The sequence below is a fragment of the Mytilus californianus genome, unplaced genomic scaffold, assembly GCF_021869535.1.
Source record: "Mytilus californianus isolate M0D057914Y unplaced genomic scaffold, xbMytCali1.0.p SCAF_1, whole genome shotgun sequence".
Taxonomy (NCBI): Eukaryota; Metazoa; Mollusca; class Bivalvia; order Mytilida; family Mytilidae; genus Mytilus; species Mytilus californianus.
The window spans coordinates 128,685,334-128,706,504 of NW_026262581.1; the positions used below are offsets into that span (position 1 = coordinate 128,685,334).

Below are 21,171 nucleotides of genomic sequence, written 5' to 3' on the forward strand. Positions count from 1 at the left end.
GAAAAAGTTCTAATATCTTGTAAATGGTCGAGATCCCCACCCCTAAACCATATATATTCTGGTTTGTCATGATAAAGCACATGAAATAAAATACAGGATTAGTCCCCAGGGGTCACCCCCACCCCATGCCATTCAAGAAAGTTCTAATATCTTGTAAGTGGTCAAGATCCCCACCCCTAAACCATATATATTCTTGTTTGTCATGCTAAGATGGTTTGAATGATATACAGAGTTAGTCCCCAGGGGTCATCCCGACCCCCTGCCATTTGAGAAAGTTCTAATATCTTGTAAATGGTTGAGATCCCCACCCCTAAACCATATATATTCTGGTTTGTCATGATAAAGCAAATCAAATGCAATACAGGGTTAGTCCCCAGGGGTCACCCCCACCCTATGCCATTTAAGAAAGTTCTAATATCTTGTAAGTGGTCAAGATCCCCACCCCTAAACCATATATATTCTTGTTTGTCATGCTAAGATGGTTTGAATGATATACAGGATTAATCCCCAGGGGTCATCCCGACCCCCTGCCATTTGAGAAAGTTCTAATATCTTGTAAATGGTCGAGATCCCCACCCCTAAACCATATATATTCTGGTTTGTCATGCCAAGATGATTTGAATGATATACAGGGTTAGTCCCCAGGCTGGACCAAACCAATTTTCACTGGACTTTGCTCAATGTCGGGCGACTATGGGAATTACGAATTATGGGAGCTTCGTTTGGAAGACTTCGTAACAGCATCCTGTTACAATCATTTCTTGTTCCATGTACTTTTAAAAACCTACAAAAGTTTGTAAATCTTTGACAGATACTAGTCTGAGTTATAGACATGTAGACCAGAATAAACCATCACTTTGGGGTGATTTACAGGTGTTGCTGTCTTTAATGTTGTTTACACTTTTACAATTGTAAGAGTAATGATTTTCCTCCTTATCTGAAATTATCTTACAGCATTGGAATTTTTTAAACCAAACACTTCCAATTTCACTGGACAAGGCCAATATGAATAATGATGATTTTTATAAGATGCATGGATTTTCTTTCCTTCCAATAAACTGTGAAAATTCTTTCTTCTGTTGGATTCTTTATTATCTTTCTACAAGTGTTGCAAAAACCTGCCAAAAACTAAGAAATAACAGTATGCATTAAGTTTTATGATAACACACTGACTAACCTATGTTTGATCTTTTTCAGTTCCAAATGGTTATAGATGAAGAAATTCCATTATTACGTACATTCCGTGCAGAACTTGCCAAAAGATCATCCATGTTAGTTGATGAGGATATGGAAGGATATTTTCATCAGTTATCAGAATTTGAAGGATACCCAACACCAATGACAACCACCAATGGTTATGGTGGCAAATCATTTGTTAGTAAAGTGACAGCTATGGTGGATCGTCCTATCGGTACCTCTACTCCACGCATGGATAAAACTGAAAGTACCATGGACAGTATGGATGTAGATGATAGTCCACGAGTTCAAAAAAGAATGATATCACCTCCACTTTTAGCACCTAACCGATTGTCCATGAAGGTTGCTAGTATTACAAGTGTTCAGGCTTTACATCAGAGTGCTCCACCTGAAGATCATATGTCCAATACTTCACAAATATTAGTGACAGTTAAACAAGAATGTATAGCACCAAGTCAAATGACATTGTATGTGTCAGCCATTCTTAATCCTCAGACAGGAAGACAAGTTAGTTTAGTGGATGCTATTAAAACTGGATTGTTTGACTCTAGAACAGGGTTTTATGTAGACCCTTTAACAAGTAGAAGGTTATCACTACAAGAAGCATACAGTAAAGGTTATATATCAGATGGTTTACTGCAGCAGTTGAACTCACCTTGTGGACTTACAGATCCTGTTACAAATAGGCAAATTCCATTATTAGATGCCATGAAGAAAGGAATATTTGATCCTGTTAAAATGACTTACAGAGAACCCAACTCGGGCCAGAACATTCCATTACATCAGGCTGTGTCTAAGGGTCTGATCTCACAACAAACTGCAACAAACCTAGGAGGAGATGGGGTAACAGTTACCACTATCACACAGTCCCAAGCTGTGTTTGGTAGTGCTGATCTATCAGTACTAGAATCTGCATTAGGACTAGCTGATGCTATAGAAAAGGGTCTGTTTGACTCATCAACCGGAAAGATCATTGATCCATTATCAGGAAAAAGTATGACCATTTTAGAAGCAGTTGAAAAAGGACATTTGAACCCGTCAAAGAAAGAAATAAAAGATCCTGCATCAGGAGAATACATTTCACTAGTGGAAGCTGTGAGTAAAGGTCTGATTGACCCAGAATCTGGATTATACATCAATAGGTCAAATGGTCAGAAGTTACCCTTAGACCAAGCCTATCAGAGACAGTTTCTGAGTAAACCACTTTACCTACCGAAGGCGATTGTAGAAGGATCGATAACAGAGAAAGGTCACTTAATTGATCCAAACTCAGGTCGTGTGATTTCATTTTCTGATGCACTTGACAATGGAGTTCTAGATGACAGTACAAAATGTGTGATGATTCCATCATCTGGAGAGGTTTTCTCAATTAGAGAAGCAATAGAAAATGGTATCCTTGATTCACGAGGATTGTTTGTATCACCTGGTGCAGAACCTGCCCAACCTATTGCATCAGCTGTTCAGAAAGGCTACTTAAAATTGGTCAGTGAGGAAGTCCTTTTAGCAAGACCATGTGTAAAGGACTCAGTTACAAATAAAATGTTGACAGTACCAGAAGCAATGCGAAAAGGCATAATAACAAGCAATGGAGATTTTGTTGATACAAGAACTGGACGGAGAGTACTACTTAGAGCTGCAGCCAGTCAGGGGTTGGTAGATAAAGATGTGGTAGAAAAATTGACACGTGATACATCCATGAAGGATGCAAGCGGCAAAAATGTGTCCCTTCTCAAAGCGATACAGATTGGAATGTTAGATCCAGAACGAGGGGAGATAACTAATGCTAGAACAGGAAGAGTAATGACTCTGAACATGGCAGCTAAGGAAGGAATTATATCAACAGATGATGCTCAGACTGTGCTAGAGGTTCTAAGTCCAGCTATTACCTATACCTCTGTTCAAACCAAACTACAACCAGGTAATGAAGAGGTCAACTTTCGTCCAATATCTGTATCAGAAGCCCTCTCTCAGGGTTTGTTGGTGGAAAGAACCGGAACATTTCGCGATCCTCACACAGGGTCAACAATGCCTGTGGAGGAAGCAATACAGAAGGGACTTTTACGACTGTCCACAGAATGGCCGCCAACATCTCTTCAAGTGGAGAAAGACGAAGAAAGCTCTGAAGAAATAGAATTTGATTCTTTTGATTCTTTACCAGAGCCAGGAGCTTCCAAAATTCAATCCAAGATAGTTAGGAAAGGAAATGAGGGCTTCTCCTTCACATCAACAACAATTTCGAGACCTGCCATTGCTGAATCGGTGGTGAGCCAGACTCGCCATATTGAAGTACAAAGCATCACCGATCCACGTACGAAGGAGAGGATATCTCCACAAGAAGCAGTTAAAAGAGGAATATTAGATCTATCAAAAGGATGCTTTATACACCCACTGACTGGTCATAAATTTACTATTAATGAAGCCATAGCCAAAGGTCTTGCCACAGGACGAGAAACAGACAAACCACATACATCTGATACATCTGTTAAAGAAATCCGCTCATTTGCAATTACTAGTGTCATTCATCCAAGAACAAGAGAAAAAATATCTGTTACAGAAGCTGTCAATCAAGGAATTTTAGATAGAGAAAGAGGACTGTATATGACATTTGATCAACAGGGCAGAAGAGTGTCTATACCTATCAGTGAAGCTGTTGATAGTGGATGGGTTCTGGCTGAGGATATTGGCACTATGCCTGTAGCTACAGGGGACATTCTCAGAGAGACAAAAACATTCCAATTAAAAAGTGTCAAACATCCAATTACAGGAAAATTTGTCCCTGTAATTGAAGCTGTGAAAGATGGTATCTTAGATGAGGGAAATGGATTGTACATAAATACAAGAACTGGCGAGAAATTATCTGTACCAGATGCTATTGAACGAAAACTTATTGATGCTGAGCTCACATCAGTCACTTCTAATGATGAAGGGGATGGAAGCAAAATGACCACTACAAAAATGACAACACTTATGGTATCATGGGTTGTACATCCGAGAACGGGTGAAACCATATCTATACAAAAAGCTGTTGAGGAAGGAATAATTGATAATGTAAATGCTCAGTACATCAACATTGTGACTGGTGAGAGGATGTCCATTAATGATGCAATAGAAAGGAAGTTAGCTATTGCCACTTCAAACATAGAAACTGCTCAAGATCGTCATGAGATATCAAGTATACACATTACTGATGAACAAGAGACATTTGAAGCTACATTGGTAGAGGAAATTACTGCTGAAACAGTTTCTTATAGTATCAGCAGTGTTATTGACCCAAGGACAATGAACATGATCTCATATGATGATGCCGTCTTGAATGGCATATTGGATATATCAGAAGGACTTTACATTAACCCAGGTACAGGAGAAACTCTGCCAATTAACACAGCACTAAACAAAGGCCTGATCCATGCTGATGTCACAGGCAGATCAAAGGAAGAAGAATTACTACATAGTGCTTTCAGTGCTGGAAATCTGCCATTCTCATTAAAGAATGTCACTTCTGTGATCAATCCTAAAACCAGAGAGCAAATATCCGCTGTGACAGCTATAAAGAATGGTCTGATTGATGCTGAAAATGGAACATTTCTGGATACCAGAACAAACAGTAGAATACCATTGGAAGATGCATTAAAACTAGGCTTCATTAGTCTATCAAAATCAACAGATGCAGCTGATATTGAACGACTACAAAATATTTCAATGGAAGAACCTGTTCCACCTTCTATGACAGAAAATGGTATTGCCCCATCTGTGGTTGATATAAAACTAGAGCGGTCAGGAGCTAGAGATGAGGACAGGATGAAAAATGACAGTTTTGATGAGGTTCTTAATTATACCACAGACGTTGAACAGAGTTATGATGGCATTGATGGTGATAAAGGAAGGACACCACAACTTATAATGGAAACAACAGAGACAACGAGAACTAGGGGTGATGTCAAAACTCTTCAATCAGAATCTGTATCAGCACCTTCTGGATTCTCATACTCCGAGGCTCTTCATGTAGGTCTTATTGATCCAACATCAGGGAAAGTCAGAGATCCAAAAACTGGTCAACTACTTACGTTAAAAGAAGCTGTCAGTAGAGGAATTGTTGATATTGATAAACAAGCGATGATAAGTCTTACTTTAGATAGACCTGTGACTCTGAAGGAATGCTTCAATAGGGGATTAATAGACAGCAATACTGGTCGTGTCAATTATCCAAAATGTCAGCAACAAAATATCATATTGGGGTCACAGTTTAGGTCACAATTCTCAAAACCAGGCCCTTTGAATCTACTAGATGCAGAAAAAGCACAACTTATTGATGAAAGAGGACAGTTATTGGAGCCAATTTTGGGAGAGAGGATAACAATTCAGGAAGCTGTAAATCGTAATATTGTTGATGGAAATTTGGTTCTGATAGTTGATGAAGCCTCTGGAACCAAACTGCCACTGAAGACAGCTTTACGACAAGGAATTATAGATGGGAAAACTTGTGAAGTGACAAACACTGCCACTGGAGAAGTAGTGCCACTGTCATCTGCTATACAGCAAGGACTTGTTGTTGACTCACTGGATCAGAAGAGAGGAACAGTTATGGATTCATCCACTGGAGAAACTGTTCCCATTGAACAAGCAATACTTGATGGAAAGCTGCGCTCTGATGAAGTCACTATATTGGATTCAAGAACTGGTGAAATGATTTCTCTGGATTCAGCAATGAAGAAAGGACTGTTCGATAGGAAATCTGGGAAGATTAAAGATTCTAAGACTGGAGACAAAATGACTGTTCAGGATGCACTGAAATTTGGACTACTAGCCGTCGTTGGAGCACCTATTTTGGCAGGGAAAGTAGTCTATGATGCTGTAAAAAGTACAAAGACCAAGGGACCTGTTATAAAAGAAGTTACAGAAATAAAATCTAAAGGCCCAATTATAACAGATGTGACAGAACAGGAAACAAATAAGACTGAAACAATTGGAAAATTTACATTGAATGGGGAAGGTGAACCCCAAACTACTATTATATACGCTAAACCTGGAGATCGTATCAAACCTACAATGAAACTTCCTACTCTTCAGAAAAATGAACCTGATTTAAATGGACCTGAAAGTTTTGTGGTAAGTCCTGACAGAAGTAGATTTTCTCAGAGTAGTACTTCTGAGACGCTAGATATTTCTCATTCTTCGCTGCATGTAAAGCCTACTATGGGTGTTTCATTTTCTTCTGAGGTTGAGGGATCTTCTTTTTACAAGCCCTCCTACCCTTTATCCCCTCCTTCCTCATTGGTGAATGGTGACTCCAAACCTTATGGCAGCAGAGTTTCTGATAGTATTTCTGAACAGACAATAACTAATACAAGCTTTACAAGTTCTCCATTTATATCTAAGGATAATCTGACTATTGATTGGAATGCTGGAAAGGTCATCATGAGGTCAACTGGAGAAGTAATGACTGTACCTCAAGCAGTACAGAGAGGTCTTTTGGATTCTGATACAGTAGAGGAACTAGCAGAATCAGCTGATTTACAATCCAAAACACCAGCCATAGATGTTAACTGGGATGAAGGAACCATTACTCTCAAGGAAACAAGGGAAGTTATCTCAATTGATGAAGCAGTAAACAGAAAATACATTGATTTATCAACTGCGCAAACATTATCAATGGTGGTAGGAAAAATGCATGATGTTGAAACTAAACAACCAAAAATGCTTTCACAAGTAAAATTTTCTCCTGTAGAATCAAAGACTGTCTTTCATGAAACAAAAGTCACTACTGAGGAACAGAAATCAGGAAGTTTACCTAGATATAGTTCATCATCGAAAATTTTACTGAAAGGAGAAAGAGAGCCTGTATCACTAAATGAACTTGTTTCTAATGATAAAAATGTCACACTTAAAGGGAAGATTTCTGTTCCAGGAAAACATAAACCTATTACTGTTCAGAAAGCTATTGAGGAAAAGTTAATAGACATTGATAATTCTAGTGTTTTAGATCCCAAAACAGGAGATCTAATTTCATTGAATGAAGCAATCAGGTGTGGAATATTTGACCCTGAAACAGGAAAGCTGAAGCATACTGGAACCGGAGAAAAGATTACATTAAGAGAAGCCTTTTATGAAGGTCTGATACCACAACCAGGATTTAGTGTTACTACTTATCGTGAAGTTCAAAGTGAGATCGTTGATCATCACTACTCCATAAGCGATGCCATAGACCAAGGAATGGTGGATGAGAGAAGTGGTACATTCAGAGATCCAAAAACTGGAGAAGTTATGTCATTAGGTGCAGCCATATATGAAGGTTATATCAGCCCTCCAACTTCACCTCACAGAGAAGTTGATCGTGCTGAATATAAATTCACTAAAAGTTCACCTGTCAAATTACGTCCAAGATCAAAGGAAAAACCACCAAAAGAAAATCGTTTGTCATTCTCTCAAGCCTTGAACCGTGGCCTGATTGATGTGGAGAGTAGTAAATTTACTGATCCCTCTACTGGTTCTAGAATTGCTGTTCTAGATGCTATTAGGAAACAGTTGATTGACCCTGACGACGAAGTGCAGGAAACACCAGAGGGCTTCACTCTGACAGCTGCATTAGCTGAAGGTGTATTTGATGACTCGACAGGTGAATTTACTGATAGAAAAACAGGAAGAAAGCATAGTTTACAAGAAGCCATTCGTTTGGGATTTATTAGTGGGGATAGCAGTATTTATGATGTAAAATCAGGAAAAATGATGACTCTCACTGAAGCATTGAACATGGGAAGAATTGACCCCAAATCTGGAAAATTTATCAGTAAAGACTCTTGTATCAGAATTTCATTGAAGGATGCTGCTAAAATGGGTCTTGTTGCATTTGTCGGTGCTCCCATTTATGGAGCTATGAAAGTAAAAGATTACTTCACCAAAGATAAGCCTGTATCTAAAACATTATCAGTATCTCTAGACAAGTCTGTACCAATTGATGTGCAGTCTACTGTCGTAACTCGCACTGGTCCTGATAATTTAGAGATTACAGAATATAAGCACAAAAAAAACAGAGATGGAGTGGGTGACTCTGATATCTTAGAATCATCAGAAAAAGTTTCCTGTAAAGTTGATATTCGTGGTGTGAGAGATTCAGCAGGAAGGAAGGATGTCAGTCTTGATCAGGCTATTAGGTCAGGCATTATAGACATACAACATGGCACATATAAGAATTCGCTGACTGGTCAAGAAATGAGCATAAAAGAGGCTCTAGATTATGGGTTCATTGATGGAAAGGTTATGGATAGTGTGACTTTGAAAGAACAGACTTCAAAATCTGGTGTCAGTGCTGATGTCATGTTCTCAGAAAAGAAGAGAATGTCCATTGTATCAGTTATCGATCCAAATACAGGACAAGAGCTGAAGTTACATGATGCTGTTCATAAAGGGGTCATTGATCACGATGGTAAAACATACTTTGATGATGAACATGGAAGAATCATACCCATCATGGATGCTGTCAATCAAAAACTTGTCAGAGTTAAAGATGTAGATTCTGAGATGAAAAGCACAGAGCTGTATGGAGAATCCAAAGAAGATACAATTACTCAAGTGAAAACATTAAAGATAAACACAGTTGTTGACCCAGCTAGTGGTCACAGTCTCAGTCTTCAGGATGCTGTCAAGAGAAATATCATAGATCTACATGCTGGTGTAATAGTGAATTCGAATACAGGTGAAGAAATACCAATCAGTGAAGCTTTGAAAATGGGATTAGTCAGTGGAGAAAAATCTTCTAATACAGAAACATTTGAAACAACAAGTCCTGACACACTCCATCTCAAATCTGTATTTGATGCTGATCAGGGACAGTTCATTCCAGTCAAACTTGCCATAGAAATAGGCATCATCAACCCAAAAACTGGACGTTATAAAGAAAAAGATGGAAGCTCTATTCCAATAACTGAGGCTGTTCATGAAGGTAAAATAAAAGCAGATCAGAAAATGGTACGATCACCATCTTCAGCAGAAGTCATAACTGAAAGACGTACTTTTAACATTCAAACAATAGTTGACCCTAGAAGTGGACAAACCATACCAGTGCCTCAAGCTGTTCAAAGTGGAATTTTGGATTTGAAATCAGGAATAGTCACAAATACTCAAACAGGAGAAAAATTAAGCATACCTCAAGCCATTAAACGTGGGTATGTGCGAGCTGACTCTGTATCTGAAGAATTAGAAGGTCTTGATGGCAGCAAACCTATCAATAATGTCAAGTCGGTTAAAGATCCAAGGACAGGAGAGTGGCTGTCAGTAGAAGAGGCAGTTAATAGAGGTGTTTTAGATGGTGGGCTATGTAAATACCTGGACAAACATACTGGTGAAACACTGGAGCTTGAGGATGCTGCCAGGAGGGGTTATGTCCAGTTAGAACAGACATTCCCTTTTGTGACTACAGTTAAACGAGACTCCATGACAGTCAAAGCTGTCATTGATCCTAAAACTGGTACCAAGATCCCACTACAGGAGGCCATCAGGAAAGGAATATTTATTCCAGATAAAGGAATTGTTATTAATCTGAGAACAGGAGAGAGACTACCATTGTTAATGGCGGCAGAAAAAGGTCTGGTAGAAATAGCAGCTGGTAGTTCAGAAAACATTGTAACTGTAGGAGATACCATGATTACTGAAGTCAAGGATCCATTTACTGGCAGAACTATGTCACTTGATGAAGCTCTGAAACGAGGTATTGTAGACAAAGATAAACATGTCTACTATGACCCTAAGACAGGAGCATCAATGCCACTGGAGGATGCTCTAAAGATTGACCTGATTAAGGGAGAAAGTTTACAACAAAATGGAAATGTTGACAAGGAAACCAAAGATGTGAAGCAAATTAATGTCACAGGCGTGCTTGATTCATCTACAAACAGACAGCTGACAGCTGACCAAGCTATACAAAAAGGTATCATTGATGCTGATATGACAAAATATTATGATGCAAAGACCCGGACATTTATACCCATGGAACAGGCTTTACAGGCTGGTCTAGTATCTGGTGTTGTTCAGACAATTAAAACAGTGCAGACAAAAGTTAAATCAGAAAAACCAGCAATTACATACAATATATCCAAGATCATGGATACATCTCAAGGTCAAATGATTGATGTAGCTGAAGCTATAAATAGAGGAGTACTAGATGCAAAGGGTAACTACAAAGACACTCGCAGAGGAGAAACGATGCCATTATCTGATGCAATGAAGAAGGGAATGGTATTAGCCACAGAGGTTGATGGTAAAATATCAATGTCACCTGCCAAAGCTACAGAGAACTACACATTTAATGAGGCACTTAGAAGAGGTTACATAGATGAAGAAAGAGGTTTGTTTACACATCCAAAGACTGGAAAGATTTACACTGTTGATGAAGCTGTTAGAGCAGGCATGATTATTTCATCCACATCTCAGCCATATGAATATTCCAGTCCAAAAGAAGATGGGACAACTATGTCATTTCAGCAAGCTTTTCAACACGGAAACATTGATCCAAAAAACGGGCAATTCGGAGGCAGGGACAGGAGAATCCCCATGTCTATTGAAGAAGCACTTCAAAGGCAGTTCTTGTCTCCGGTAACCAGACAAAACACACAACAAGGGGGATCAGTAGTGTTATTGAAAGCAAGCCCTCACACAGCAGATAGAGGAGCTGTTGTTTACACAGACATAGTTGATACAAAGATACCAATAGATCAAACTAGTTATGATGAACAAGTTACCATGACTACCACAACTATACCTGGTAAGAGTGACGAATACAAAAATGAGCCTACATTGACTGTTAGTGAAGCCTTTAAAACTGGGAAAATTGATTTGGAAACTGGAACATACAAATACCCCAATACAGGGGAAATAATGTCTGTTGATGAAGCTGTGATTTGTGGCTTCTTGTCAATAGATAAAGCAGAAATGATTGATGAGCATATTTACCAAAGCAATGAAAAATCACCTATTTCCATATCAGATGCCATAACCCAAGGACAGATTGACTTTGATAAAGGAACCTTCAATGACTCTCAATCTGGAGATGTAATGAGTCTCCATACAGCTCTACAAGCTGGTTTCATTCAACCCAAGGTCACTTCTGATAATGAACTAATTACAACTTCAGTAGACCAGTATACAGTAGTTAAAGAAGGGTCACCATTTGCACCAAAAATGGATGTTAAAGTCATAAATGGTGAAGTGATTTCAACAACATCAACTGAAATTCAAATCACATCTGGAAGTGCTACATATGTCACTAAACCTGGATTTATGGTGGATTCTAAGGGCAAAGTCGTAAACACATCCACAGGAGATATAATGTCCTTATCTGAGGCTGCAGCTAAAGGTCTTATCTTCACAGAAAGTACTGTAAGTAAATCAGAAATAAGATTTGCTAAAGGTAAAATACCGTCCTTAGAAACTGAGCAACAGACTCAACCTGAGAGTACAACATTCTTCACAAAGCCTGAGTATAAAGTGGATTCTAAAGGCAAGGTAGTGAACACAAAAACAGGTGATATATTACCATTGTCCGAGGCACTAGCTAAAGGTTTAGTATTTACTGAATCTACTGCACTTACAACAGATTTACATGTATCTGAAGGAAAAGTCAAGCAGCCTCTTGTGAAGGCTGATGTTACATTTGTCACTAAACCTGGGTTTGTAATAGACTCTACAGGAAAGGTAACACAAACAACAACGGGTGATTCAATAACTCTACCTGAAGCAATAAAGAGGGGTTTGGTGTTTACTGAAACCACCACACCTACAAAGGATCTATTTATCTCTGAGGAAACAATGGCTCCATCTGTTGTGGAACAACAAACTGTTAAGCTACGATCTAAACCAGTTAATGGTACAGCTGTAGACCACAAAGCTGATGAATTTGATAGTGGTGTGAAAGTGACTGGTAGAAGATCTTTGGACCGTTCCACTCCTTTTGATGAGGTGAGTGTAACTAATGCATGGTTATTAATAGCTTTAAATAGTGTAATGGTGTGTATGTTGTTATATATTGGGAGGGATATATTAAGTCATAGAATTTCTGAAACTTAATTAATATATATAAGAGTAATTTTTGATAGTATACTGTGTGAGTGAGTCAAATAAGATAAGCTTTTACAAAAACCTAATTTTTTCAAGTATATTTTTTTGCATATATTTTTTATTGCCAATAAGTTCTTTTAAAACTGAAATATGTTTTGTTCGACATCTTTAAAGGTTTTTTGGTTATCCGTTCAACAAAATAAGTTAAAAAGATAAGACTAGATCATAGTAAGTCAATTATATAATACACAAATAAATGGTAACCATTTTTTACTGAAACTTGAAAACTTTTTAACCTGTAATATTGAATTGTTCATGGTTTAAGTTTGATTTTTATCAAAAGATGTGAAAACTGCATCAAGTTGATTCCTTAAGTAAAATTTAAGGTAGAAAGACGTCAGAAGAAATTTACTTGCCATGTTAAGTGTATTTGTTATTATTTATTTTTTATATAGATATATATTATATTTCGTTCTGTTTTGTTAACTACAATTATATCATAACTAGGTGTTTTGTTGATTACAATTGTATTATAATTAGTTGTTTTGTTGAAAATGATTGATATTTACATGTCTAGAAAGGTACATACTTTGTATCTGAAAAATATACAGTATCTGAAAAATATACATTTAACCTTTTAGACTGCATTGTACTGGGCATAGGAAAATTAAGTCCTTTTGATCTGAAAACTGAAATCACAATATCATTCTTTGTGTCTGGTTTGGATATAAATGAAAAAAAAATACCATATACACTTCACAAAACAGATATCATCAGTTATAAATCTCAACAAAATTACTTCTAGAGCAAAACATATTGCATATTACTGTAAATTCAGAAATTATTGCGTGCATTTATTATTGCGATTTTTCAAGAGTGGACAAAAATGCGAAATTAATTATTGCGATATCACGAAAATCTGCATACAGATATATGTAACAGACATCAGAATGCGAGTTCTTATTATTGCGATAGTCACCCAGTCGCATTATTCGCATTAATAAAAACCTCGCAATAATTTCTGAATTTACAGTATTCAGTTTTACCAGTGTCGAAATATTGGTCCAAAATCAATAACTAATTGCCCTTTCCTGTTTTAATATGAATAAAAAGAGATGTGGGGATTACGTTAATTAGACAGTAACCTAGTAATACCACTATCCAATTGGCATTTTAAGGGCAGCATACAGGTGTCTATACAATATATGAGCTGTGTCAGATAGAAGACGACCTTATGCAAATGAATATCAAAAAGTTTGACCTATTTCGGGTTGAAAAAATCTCTATGCAAAGTCTGTAAATGTTTAAAAATTGAGTTGATATAAAGACCCTTCAAAACAGACCAAAATTCATCTTTTATTTTGTATTTGATAGTTCCAAAATCAGAGTCTTATACATGTAGATCGATTTCTATCCGATGCATCTCATATCAAGCTCAACATTGTTCCAAGTCTATAAAAGTTGTAAATTAAAAAAAAAAAAAAAATTATAAAAAATTTGCCATCAACACCAAATTCTTCAAATAACACAAAAAAAACCATTTCAGAATAATTATAAGACAACCATTGAAAGGTTCATGTAAATGACAGGCACATTTATATGTAGCGGGGGGTATTTTTTTCCATAATTCACATTTTAGCTACAGCTAATTTGGCTTGCTGATTGTTAATTTATGTTTGACTTTTTGAGAATATATGCATTGGAATAGGTTTATGTTTGATTCTATTATTTGTAATAAACATTCTTATATATGTTTCTTTGTAATTTAGTTATATTTATGTTTTATAGATGTTGCCAACTTTTCTTGCTACTTTTTTGTGAATTATTCATTGATTTTATTTGTCCACAGACATTAAGATATATACTTTCTCTTCAACAAAATTTTAAAGATAAAAAATATCTGTAAATAAGTTATTGGATGCAAAGTAGATTCTGTATTAGATTCAGAGTTGAGTATACATAGATACCTTTTTACCACTGTATTCATTTTTATCAGGGAATATCATTTTGAATTCTCAGTTGAAAATTTTACCATTGTGCAGATATGGAGTTATGATAAGTATTGCTATTTTTTTTTTAATTCAGAGATATGATTTGGCTGACTTAGACATCATTTTTAAAATTTCTTTTAGAAAAATAGATTATGTTGAAGAGAAAGGGTAGTAATTTTTCTGTCAGAATATGCTCTCAATGGAGAAATTTCAGGTTGGTGCACTGGAAAATGATACATCAAAAGAACAAGGAGGAAGTCCAGTTAAAAAACAAATCTTTTCATTGGTTGAGTTATACAACAGGGGGTTGTTTGATCCAAACACAGGACTTGTTACCGATCCAGTTACAGCTTCCAACTTTTCTCTTGGGGCTGCTGTAAAACATGGACTTGTTGATGCTGTTAGCACAGAAGTAAAATTCTTAGACACAGGAGATTTTATGGATCTTGATTCTATTCTTGAATCTGGAATGCTTCAAGAGCAAAAACTTCAAGTTGATTCAAATACTGGAGAAATTTACATTGGGTCAAGTGCTGAAAAGATCATGATTAATCAGTTGAAAATGAAATGTGAAGGGAGACGTTTGAGTCAGCCAATCAGATCTTTCCTAATGAGTGAAAATCGTAAATTAGATTCAGAAACAGTAGAGGATAAAATTATAATTGACAGTGCAACAGGACATAAATTAACATTCAAACAGGCCTTAGATTGTGGAATATTAAAAGTGATAGATGAAGGATCCTTTACTAGTGGTGAAATGTCAGATCGGTGTTTTGTCCGTGATACAATAAATGAAAAATGGTGCTCATGGAGCAAAGCTTTAACTCTGAATATTGTAGTTGATAGTGATACAGAAATTGATTTGAGGAAGTTATCAAAACAAAGCAAACATGTTTCTTTTGAGGCTGATAAGCTATTGTCTAGTTCAAGTGATAATTTCTCACGTGAAAAACGTAAACATTCAATTGATGTGTGTTTAAAAGCAGATCTGCCTGTGACTTTAGATGCTGTGATTGACAGTGGATTATATGTTCCAATCAAAAATACTGTAACCAATATAGAAACAGATGAAGAGGTATCGTTTAGTGAAGCACTTGAACTTGGTCTGATTCACATAGACTCTTTAGTTCGTGATCCAGTCAGTAAGGATATATTAACTCTTGGTGAAGCTATTGACAAACGTATTATTGATCCTGTATCGGGCAGAATGATGTTATCATCAGGGCTTCCAATTGCACTTAACTTTGCCTTAAGTAAAGGTCTTGTTGTTAGATGCAAGTCACCATATCAGCTGACATTGTCAGAGGTTATAGAAGAAGGACTTTATTCTAAAGACAAGGAAAAATTCCTATCACCAGATAATGAAAATGAGCTGGCCTTTTCTGAAGCAATATTTTCTGGTATGTTAGATTCTAGCTTGATTCGTGTCAGAGATACAAAGGAAGGCACTATTCATGAGTTAGATGTAGCGCTCCAGAAAGGACTTATAAATATTACATCTGGAAGGTGTGTAGACACAGTCTCTGGGAATGTTCTCTCATTACTTGATAGTATTGAAAGAGGAATATTGATTGATTTGTCTAACCAGCCAAAGTATGGAGTTATGGATATTATTGAAGAAGACTTGATAGAGGAGGATGGGGCTTTTGTTGATCCTGGAACTGTAAACCCAGTATCATTACAAGCTGCTATAGACAGTGGTCTCATTGATAGAACCGCTTTCTTAGTTCGTAACTTGCAGTACCAAACATTGGTGACACTTGATGGTGCATTAGCAGAGAATATTATTGACCCTCACACTGGAAAATATAAGTGTTCTGATAAAAAGAGCATTACATTTACAGAAGCTGTTTCTAAGGGATATATTGTACAAAATTTAGGCAGTACTGACTTAAATCTTGTTGATGCTATACATCAAGATGTTTATAATCCTATCCAGAGGAAATTTACTGACCCAAGGACAGGAGAAATTCTCAACTTTCATGAGACCATTAAATCAAAATTAATCAAATGTGAAGATATTCTTGTCAAAAATACAGAAACAAATGAAATAGTTCCATTTAATGATGCCACTGTCTCAGGACTTGTAAACATTGAGGAGTGCATCATTCATGATATTTTAAGTGATGAGTTTTATGATTTGAAATCAGCATTGGACAAAGGCTTACTACATCAGGCAATACACTGTCCTGGACTAGGACTTGTTGAAGCTGTCAGGTGTGGTATCTATGATGTTGACTCCAAAGAAGTCATAGACAAAGTGTCAAAAATGTGTATAGATATTAAACAAGGAATAGAGTTTGGAATTATTGATTTATCACAAACGTTAGTCAAAGATGTTAAATTGGACACATTTGTACCATTGGATGTTAGCTTTAATGATACATTCTCAAGGTCAGAGAAGAGAACAATATATTCTGATGACCTTGACATAGGAGAGAAAATCAGTGGAGATCTTATAGTGGATATTCCATCTCATGGATTTACAATACCCCAAATAGTCAAAATGGGTCTATACAACAAAGATACAAAAAAGATAAGTGACCCGAGAAATAATCTAAGAATGACATTGTCTCAGGCTATTGTATGTAAATTTGTAGACGATAAAAACACTAAAGTGATTCTAATTGACAAAGGTGTAGTATCTCTGAAGGATGCTATAAAGTGTGGGGTCGTTGACCCAGAGACATGTTACTATATGGAAAACTTGTCACCTCATGATACAGTTTCAATGGGACTAATTATTGATAGTTTTGAGGATGAAATTCGACCAATTTTGTCTACAGTAGACACACTTCTGAAAGACTCAAAAATAAATCAGTATTTGGAAATGAGACAGATACTAGAAACAAGCATGTCATCACAGACTGAACAAAATAGACGCAGACATTTTACTCAGCCACAGTTTGGTATTCAGAGGGCTGTTGAACAAGGAATATTTGAAAAACATCGCTGTACCTTTCATGATCCAAGAACTAATATGTCTGTTACCCTAGGTGAAGCTTTGAAAACAGGACTGATACATAGGATAAGGTCACGAGTAAAAAACCCAGAAACTGGAAAATTTGTTTCATTGTCTGAAGCTGCGGACAAAGGAATTATTAGTGATAAAACAGCATCTATGCTGGATAGGAAACATATGAAGACATTCCCACTAGAAAAAGCCATTGAGGAACATATGGTATTAGATGTACCTTTTACAAGAGTTACATTAGATGAAGCTGTGCATTATGGACTACTGAACATGCATACTCTTCGTATGCAAAGTATGACCAGTGATGATCGTGTGCCATTATCAGAAGCTATATTATCTGGGCTAATTGACAATGAAGAAACATTGATTAAGGATCCTGTTGACAATACTATAATGATCTTGACTCAAGCTGTAGATATGGGAATATTTATCCCACAAACAGCACAATTAAAATGTGGAAATGATCAAACTATGGATTTAGTAACAGCTATAGAGAAGGGATTTATTTTGAATGGTAGAAGTCTTTGTAACATTCTGAAAGTATCTAACTTGAGACAAAGATCCTCAGAGAGCCAATCTTCCCCAAAAAATGTTCATACAGAAAGAGAAAAGATTATATCACAAATCTCTTTCAAGAAGCCAATTAAATTTGGAGAAGCACTTCGTCTTTGTTTGATAAATACTGACACTATGGACTTTACCCTACATGATGATAAATCAACTCTTCTAGAGGCCATTGATAAAGGAACTGTGGATGTAGATAATGTCTCTTTTTATGATGAAACTTCTGATGAAAGGATTCCTTTGACCTTGGCATTAAAATCAAATATGATTGGTACAGGTGATCAGTCTTTACCAGAAGGGATTAGTTTTAAAGCAGCATTAGATAAAGGACTATTGGTTGAGAGGTTGACTCCAGCCATTAGTAATGACCAATTGGAAAATGAAGAAAGTGAATGGCAGAAAACTTCAAAGGGTATCACCATAGATACACTAATAACATCGGTCTCACAAGAAAGTTGTAGAATAGGAACTCTTTCAAATGCCATTCAAAAAGGTTTGCTTGATGATATAACTGGAATGATAAAAGATCCTTTCACTGGTAAACTTCTTACAATTCAGGACAGTATACAGAACCATCTGATCAATGCTGGAGCCAAAGAAATTTTATTTGGTGACAAAGTGATATCTTTGTATGACGCTATTAGTGACGGTGTAATTGACCCTGTTCATGGGAAGTATTTAGACAATGGAATATGGAAACCTATCACATCAGAATATGTTAGCAGAAATATTATACCAGCAGCATCAGCAGATCAAGTAGATTCCAAGAGTTCGGTTGAAATTTACGTTGAAGAGATCTTATCAAGTGATCAGAACAGAATCAAGCTGAGAGAAGCGTTCTCATCTGGGATTTTAAACCAATCAAATTCCAAAGTCATTGATCCTGATACGATTCAGCCAATTACATTGCGTCGGGCAGCTAGTTTGGGGATGATTGATGTAAACACTGGAGATTTTAAAAACCCACAATCTGGTGACACAATAAGTTTAGCCGAAGCTGTGGAAAAAGGATTCATCCTTTCACCAAAAGGCTTAAGTTTGTACAGTGCTGTCAACCAGGGACTTTATGATGGTGAAAATAGAAAATTTGTTGACCCTAGCACAGGGAAGGAGCACTCCTTACGTGAAATGATTGAGATGGAAATAGTTACATCACAGTGCCAAGAAATTCGTGATTTAGCTAGAGAAGGTATTATCATTACCTTACAGAAGGCCATAGACAAAAACATTATTGAATGGAATGAGAATGTATATGTTAATCTAATGAACGACAAAGTCTATAGCTTCAATGATGCAATAGCTGCTGGTTTGATTGTTAGTAATATTCCTAGGGAAGGATTACGTGAAAGTCAGAACAGTGATGTACAGTTCCGTGGTCCTAGTCCTCACAGTTTTGAACATTCTAGATATAAATACCTGGCAGAGGCTCCTATGGGGCCATTACTTAACAGACCTCTTAATTTGGGAAATCGTTCCCGTGGAAGTAGTTCATCAGATTTATCAAATACAGATTCATCGGGAACTGACAAAGATGGATTGTCATGGTTACTGCCTCTGTCATCAGATGCTATCAGAGAGATCATAGCAACAGCAAAGAATAGAAAGGAGTCGTCCAAGAAAGATGAAAATGATGGTTTTAAAACAGAGAAAGATGAAATTGTTTCTGATGTTAAAGATGATGCTTTCGAGGAACCTGACAGTGCTGATGAGAAGCCCTTACTAGACAGTAAAGCTGGCAAACCAAAACAGAAACAGGACTTATTGAGGACTGTATTGGAGAGTAAAATGACAGCTGTACGGAAGGTAAACAAAAAGCATGGGACATAACTCTGTGTTGGCTTCAACCTTCTGTTTGAATGAAATAATTGATTCATGAATTGGATGATAAGCAGTGTGTTACCTGTTTCTGCGTTATGAATGGATTGCAATTTATATTTTTGACTACCTTTGAATGAAAACTTGTTGTATGCAAAATAACTTCTGTTCTGCTTTATAATACCATGTGTTAAGCATGTGACATTAGTTCTTATTGTTTTGCATGGTGACCAGTCAGGATTATATTTCTGTTTCAAAGCTTTTGTGAACTTGAGCTCCAGAATCCTGCATGATATGATTGAAACAATCCTTTACATAAAACTTTAGTTTTATTTTGTTACGAGTGATATATTTTATGGATGTAAATATATGAAATAATTTTGTATTAGTTTTAATATGTATAGTTTTTGAATGCATGCTCACTGCTGGACTTTCAGTTATATGAGTTAAAACACATTTTTTATTTGAATACAGGTCATTAAATTGATCAAGAAAACAAGTTAAATGGTATAAAGGCCTTAAAAAGTAAAGAATTTCAGCAGTGACTTGAAGTTTAAATGCATGATTCTTAATGCATTGGTTTGCATATCTTGACAAATCTAATGATTTCAAACAATATTGTTGCTGAGTTATTTCCCTTAGAAGAAAGTCAATCAGTTCCTGACAAGAGAAAATTTTGTACATATGACACACATGTCATCTATTTGAAATAGTAACAGTAAAATCATCTTACCTATATCAAGTTTACAGATTTTTTCTGGGGGTCAGAAACGAGTTGTTTTTCTTGAAGGGAAATAACTATTTCATATGATGTTTAAAATGTAAGTTTGAAAAATACATTGTAGATTAAAAAAAAAAGATGGTTTTGTTAAGAAGAAATATTGATTATAGACTTTATTACTGGAAAAAAAACAACATTTTTTTTCAAACCTGATTAGTATGAACTGACTGCATGTGAGAGAGTAGACTCTTCCTTGATAGAAACTATAATAATATTCTATGTAGATCTTAATCCGGATTGTGATGACTACACTAGAACAAGTGAGTCCATCATTTCTTCAGGTAATAAAGAATCTCATTTAATTTAAATTATGAACACACTTTCTGTCATTCATATTGGACTCTGCTCTGAGGATAAAAATGAAACAAAATTTGTTATGGTTTAAATTTGTTCATAAACAATGCCAAAACTAATCTTCTTTGTTTCCAGACTATTCATCACATTGGGGTTTGCTATTCATAGCAATTAAACTTTGTGATAAATTAAACTTAATATTAAAACATTCTAAATGTTTCTTTTAAAGACCATACTTTGATTTAACAATTCATGTGATACAAATTTATGATCCATCTTATTTCATTCTAGCACTGTGTGAGCTTTAAAAAAAGTTTTTGAATATGTTGTAAAATTTGCCAAATCTACAAATAAAAGTGAATAACTGAACTGCTTTAGAAGCATGTACTATAGTTATGTATGCAGTGATGCATGGTTAATATTATATTAACATTTTTTATTGGTTTGAATTTTTTTTTGAATTCCATTTTCTGTCATGTTTTATCTTTTATTGCATGTTATTGCTGCTT

At 36.1% G+C, this 21,171-nt stretch overlaps 1 protein-coding gene across 6 annotated transcripts in view; it reads left to right on the forward strand.

The window, feature by feature from the left end:
• The window catches only part of LOC127733914 (microtubule-actin cross-linking factor 1, isoforms 1/2/3/4/5-like), a 149,000-nt gene that overhangs the window by 71,942 nt on the left and 55,887 nt on the right, over positions 1-21,171 (forward strand). For all 6 annotated transcript variants that reach the window (XM_052243382.1, XM_052243390.1, XM_052243392.1 and 3 more), the window contains 2 exons: positions 1,198-12,144; positions 14,449-19,575. In XM_052243382.1, the coding sequence (XP_052099342.1) occupies positions 1,198-12,144; positions 14,449-19,575 (16,074 nt within the window). The remainder of the gene's footprint in view (positions 1-1,197; positions 12,145-14,448; positions 19,576-21,171) is intronic.